The sequence below is a fragment of the Cydia splendana genome, chromosome 14 (assembly GCF_910591565.1).
Source record: "Cydia splendana chromosome 14, ilCydSple1.2, whole genome shotgun sequence".
Lineage (NCBI taxonomy): Eukaryota > Metazoa > Arthropoda > Insecta > Lepidoptera > Tortricidae > Cydia > Cydia splendana.
In genome coordinates, this window is record NC_085973.1 from 14,395,980 (window position 1) to 14,401,979 (window position 6,000).

At 39.8% G+C, this 6,000-nt stretch overlaps 1 protein-coding gene across 1 annotated transcript; it reads right to left on the reverse strand.

The window, feature by feature from the left end:
* Positions 1 to 176: 176 nt before the first annotated feature.
* On the reverse strand, positions 177 to 5,275 carry LOC134796721 (ankyrin-1-like). Its single transcript, XM_063768912.1, has 3 exons — positions 4,068 to 5,275; positions 1,790 to 2,005; positions 177 to 404 (listed from the first exon to the last, which is right to left on the reverse strand). Exons 1-3 carry the CDS (start codon positions 5,223 to 5,225, stop codon positions 189 to 191), a joined length of 1,590 nt encoding a protein of 529 aa, XP_063624982.1. The 5' UTR covers positions 5,226 to 5,275; the 3' UTR covers positions 177 to 188.
* Between the last annotated feature and the right edge of the window lie 725 nt (positions 5,276 to 6,000).

A 6,000-nucleotide genomic window follows, 5' to 3' on the forward strand; every position in this document is an offset into this window, starting at 1 on the left:
GACAAATGCAATTTTGATTTGCCAAAATAACGATTCAAATTAGAATGGAACGGTAGACTTTTTATAGGCCTCTGGGCGTCTAGAAGTTATTAATAGCGTAAGCGGCAACCGCCGTAAGGTACCTTTACTCGATGAACGTCACAAATAGTCTTCTAGTTTTTGAGATCTTAGTGAGGATGTGGATAATATCAAAGGTATCTTAAATAGTATTTCAATAAAGGTGGTATAGGCAACTTTTCTAAAGCTTGTAGAAAGTTTTCAGTTGTCTTTATACCAGAAGATCTTAAAACACTTCTCACTTTTAACCTGGACAGGTGTTTCAATGGCGGCACGTACAGTGACAGGCACTCTGCTTTGATATTGTCTGTATTGTTGTCTATAAAGGATAGTAATTGTTTTTGTACCTGAAACAAAAAAAAAATGTATAAGAGACACGAACCCGTTGCGAAAAAGCTGCCCCCATAAATTTCCTTAAAACGACATGCTTAAATTACCGAAAACTTGGCACGAACATTCTCTTCCTTCCTTGTCGTATCCGGCAATGGCGACTCCATCAACAATTCTTATCCGGGTTATGAAATGCCCTAATGTGGCTCGCAAAACCAAACTTTGTCTTGAAGATGCGGTCACACGATGCGCAATGGAGTTGTCCAGTCGAGTTGCGGGTGTATGTGTAGGAGGGCTTAGGTCGCGTCTTGCGGATATGACGCTTAGCATCTATGACGCTTAGCGTCTTCCAGACGCTGCTGCTCAAATTGATCTACTTTCTTATGAACACTAGAACGCCATTCCGATCTTTGTAATGCAATGCCCTCCCAGCAGTCAGTCAGTATCCCGCAAGCGACGAGGTGGCGTTTGTCGATGGCGCTTACGTCGCACAGCGTCGCGCGGCATTGTATTTATATTGGAGCTTTGTTAATCTTTTGGACGCCAATTACCGATATATCCGCACCGCAGGTCCAACGCCAAACACGGATTAATCGGACACAGACCACAGAACAACATAGACCTAAAGTGTCATTCTATGGAACTTGCTAACTATGTAAATAAACCGCCATATTGAAATTGTCAAAGAATTATGAATTTACTATAGATCGTTTTTTTAGCATTAGAAAGAACTTGAAAGAAGGTAAGCGATTTTGACATGTCTTTTAGTTGAAAAACGCTTTTTAAAATCAGTAACTATTAGGTACTTATGAAAGCAGAATATAAATGATCGTATTAGATTTATAATTGTTACATATTTGCCGTAACTTATTTTTAAAATGTGTTTTTCAATTAAAAGACACATCAAGATTGTTTACCTCATTTCTAATGCTAAAAAAAACGAACTATAGTGACTTTTGTTTTACATAGTTAGCAAGTTCCATAGAATGACACTTTACGTGCATATGCATAAAGTTCAATTTCAGTTTTGACAATTTGGTGATGTGGCGTCCGAGTGACAGCTTTTGTGTTTGACACGGCGTCAAAAAGGTTAATAATGGCGTAAGCGCCATCGACAATAAGGTCCCTTTTCATAGATAACATGACATATCTTGTAAGTACATGTTTTTGTTGCTAAAAAAAGCTATACCAAGAAAATACATTGAGTAGAAGTTTTGTACATAAAACTTTGTATTACAATATCTTGTATTTGAATGTTCATGTAAAATTGCTTTTTTTTTCAGATATTAATTTTATAATGACAGTGTAACTTAGATTGTACGGCGACGACAAGGTTGAGGAGTACAATAATTGTACTATAGAACAATAATTATTATAGTTCTACAGATATCTAATTACTTACTTGAACTGGTATCCTGCTCAACCAGCCACAGTTATGAGTAAAAGTCAGCAAGTGATCAGGTTCACAGTGCAAGCTGTATGACAGCATCACCAGAGTTGTAGCGGGATCAGAAGTGACGGAGGCAATGAAGGCATCTGGGAGTATCAGCTGTTCACTGATTGTGGATAAGCTTGAGTAGTCTACATTACAGTTGTGCTCTATAAGTATTTTGAATACCTGAAATTCACGAATATATATATTATGTGACATTTTTAGACCGAGGACCGAGTGCGTAAAATGCAAAGCAAACTACTGTATAGGTTAAATTGCTTTCTTAATAGAAGAAATGAAATCAATAATTGAGAAGATTTTATGTCTGTTTTTAGATGAATAACCTAACAACTGGAAAATAATTATTGTTACAATAGAAGTGGAGCAGTTTACATACTCTCTGAATAGTAGAAATGACATTGAAAACAAGTTATCTGCATAATACTTTCTTCTTCTTCTTCTTCTTTTATTAGGGGCTATATAAGGCTCCAAAGCCTATGTATCACTGCGACCATTCCTGATCTATTGTGATCGCCACCTATTACAACTCTCGATCCAACCCTGCAACTTCGAATAGCTGCAGGATCCTTTTGGTCTCGAGAGACTTTACCTCCTCCGGGCGTAATATGTGTCCGCCCAAGATTAGGTCACGAGTACGCATTAGGCAAGGGCACTCTGTGAGGATGTGCAAGGGCGTCTCCTCCGCCTCCATGCAGAGTCTGCACCGCCCTATGTCACGTTTCCCCATGGTGCGCATGTGCTTATTTAGGCCGCAATGCCCGGTAAGCACCCTTACCAAGTTGCGCAGTTGGTTCCTAGACAGCGCTAAGGCGTTCGAGGACGCCTTTTTGCTGAAGGCCTTGATAAGCGCTTTGGAATGGTTCAAACCTGTTGTTTCTCTCCAGAGTTGAATGGTTTTGTAGTGACAGTAGGTCTTTAGGGTGAGCCGCGTTAGGCTTTTGGGGATACCACAAAAGGGCTCAGGACTGTAGTTCTTCCCCTTAGCCCCTGCTCGCGCGAGTTCGTCGGCCTTCTCGTTTCCTACGATACCCGCATGCCCCGGGACCCAACGTAGAACAACCTTGTTCCTGGCTCCAAGGTTGTTCAATAGTTGCCTGCAGTTCTCAACCAGCCTCGATGTGGTGACATCGGAGGTTAGAGCTAAGAGTGCCGCCTGGCTATCCGAATGGATATAGATAGTATGGTTGCCGTAGTTGCTTTGCAGATTGATTGACGCACATTCTAGAATGGCGTATACCTCTGCCTGGAATATAGAGCAAAAACGTCCTAGGTTTAAGCTGATGCTTTTCCTAGGCGCTTCACCGTATACTCCGCAACCTACTTCAGATCCGGATTTGGAGCCATCAGTGTACCACCTCAGGCTTCCTTCTTTCCACTTAATTTGACTGTTTGACCAGTCCTCCCGTTTGGGGATTTCCACTGAGTAAAGTTTGAGTGGACAAAATTTGGGTGACATAGTGTCTGTTGGCATCCCAAGAACAGGAATATCGTACACTGATTCATTAAACAGTCTCAGAGTTTGCGATAACCAATTACCTCTCCTCACGCCCGCTATTCTAAGCATACTAGATCTCGCCTCCAATTCTAGATGCAAGTGGAGGGGTGGTAGATTTAGTATGGCTTCTAGGGCTGCCGTCGGGGAGGATGACATGGCCCCAGTGACGATGACACAGGCAGTTCTTTGAAGGCTGCCAAGCTTCATCACTGTTACCTTCTGCGTCGTTTTCCTGTACCATGCTACAGAGGCGTAAGACACTATCGGCCTCACTATGGATGTGTACAGCCATAAGGCAATTTTGGGTTTTAGACCCCATCTGTTGCCTGCCAAACGACAGCATATTGCCAAGGCTGATTTAGCCTTTTGTATGGTTCCGTCCACATGCTTGTTCCAGGTCAGTTTACTACATAATACTTTACTCCTTGTGGGCTTTAATTACAATCACGGTGTTCAATCTTATAATCGGTTATGTAATTAAATAAACAAAAAGGTATACTCTCCATCAGGATAGATAAATACAGGCAATGTTTTACTGTTTAAATTGTTAAAAACTTTTGCGTTTTGAATACATATTAACTCACATTTATAGATGGGTCTATCGGGGGTTAGCCGCGACTGCAACCAGTGACACCGAAAAAGTGATGAAACGTCGGTAAATAAGGGTAATAAAATAAAATCACGATAGACCTATCTATAAATGTGAGTTTATAAATGTTTTACTGCACTTACCTCTTCAAAACAAGTGCTATGGCCAGAGTAATGTATGTACACAAGTGGAGGGCATTCTTCCCTTCGCAGAGCATTCACCGCAACACCATTCATGAGGAACAGGTAAAAGAATTTCCTGAAAGCCTCAAATGCACTATTGTAAATATATTCACAAATATTCAAGTAAGAGTTTAACGGAGCATTGGACTGGTAATGAGGTTGCAGACCACCAATACGCTCCAGCGTAACAACAAACTCCTCGTAAAAGTCGAAGAACTCTGGCCCCAGGTCATGATTAAGTAGACTCTCTAAAATCTTATATTTGTAGTAGTGTGGCTTACATGCTAATAATATAAAATCTTTGTTTATTTCATCTTTGTTTGTAACACCCAGAAGTAGACTAAATATGTCATCACAACCGTGATTGAGGGCTACATCTAGAGCGGAGAAACCGTCTTTATTCTTAATATGAGGATCAGCACCATTGTCTAGCAAAAACTGGACAATGTTTTCATTGTTACCGTTACAAGCTATTATTAGTGGCGTGTCTCCATTAGCAGTAACTTCATTTATATCATCAACGAAAGGTAGCATCTCTTTTATAATATCAAATCCACCTTTAAAGCATGCTAAGTGAAACGGTGTGTAATCAGTTTCATTTTTAATAGCCAGATCAGCACCTGCATGTAATAATGTAGTTACAGACTTTAACTTCGATGCCAAAGCTGCATCATGTAAAGGCGTGTCCCCATCAAAGTCTTGTACATCTATCATTGCTCCGTGGTCAATTAATAGCTGTATAACTTCCACTCTCCCTTGAGTACTGGCTACATGGAGAGGCGTAACGCTCTCAGTGCTGCCGTAGTTGGCAATATCTTCAGCACTGTCTAATAAAGCATTAATAGTTTGCAAAGAACTGTGGTGACGACAAGCCAAGTACAAAGCTGTGTGGCCTTCATGCGTCTCTGCTAAAGGTCTGCAGTCAGGGTGCTTAAGAATTAGCACCAAGCTCTGATAGCTGTCATTAGCCGCGGCTTCGTGAAGGCAGGTCCATCCTCTATTGTCCACACAATTTGGATTCACTTTCTTCAACAGACGGTGCACATTTTGAAAATCGTTTTTCCTTGCAGCTATGTTCAATGGGTTGGAAGTGTTTGGATTGAGCGAACTGAAGTCCATGCTTGCTTAATGTACAATGCTTAAGTTATTTTTACACGACTGCCCAAACAAAAAGAGTGTATTGTTTTTTAGTTTTGTATTTTATACAAACAGATTAATAAACTATAAAATATTTTCTGTTGCACTATGATTGCACAATGAGATGTTGTTTACAATGACTGTAAGTTCTGCATGATATGATAAAAATGCAGTTCATAAAACAATTCGACTACAGCTAGAAATCTAAATGCAAATTCACCTTTAGTCGTTAAAAGTATTATGAAAAATTTGAAAAATATTGGTACGAAATGAACGAAATCATCGAAATCAATGACATACAATGAGTACAATGACACCGACATTGACACTTGAAGTTTTGACAGACACGTTCAGATACTAGATAAACTTTGGCAGACGCGTTAGTTTACCTGTATAGATTTGATACTTGAAAACTGGGCCGATATTTAAATGTCAATAAAGTTCGAATAACACAATATTAAAACACAAAATTAACACAATAATAAATAACACATTGCGTGTGAAATAAAAATGTATGTAAGTTTACATTGAGCTACGAAAATTCCATACGTTTTCTTAAATGTCAGTCATAGCCGTACAACTGCCCCACCCTGGTCTTTGACCAGAAGCTAAGAATTTTTAAGCACAATTAATCTAACGACAAAATGAAGTATTCTTTTAGTTAATTTAAAAATTAACACGCGATACAATGCAGTAGGTATCGATGAATCGAGCGCGCATGCACAGAGATCAAGTCTAGTCCAGGGATGTTGCGAAT

Coding starts and splice junctions, on each gene's coding strand:
- LOC134796721 (XM_063768912.1), bottom strand. CDS start 5,225: ATGGACTTCAGTTCGCTCAATCCAAACACTTCCAACCCATTGAACATA. Junction 2,006..4,067: donor ATAGCACTTGTTTTGAAGAG/GTAAGTGCAGTA, acceptor CGTGAATTTCAG/GTATTCAAAATACTTATAGA. Junction 405..1,789: donor TGAGCAGGATACCAGTTCAA/GTAAGTAATTAG, acceptor TTTTTGTTTCAG/GTACAAAAACAATTACTATC.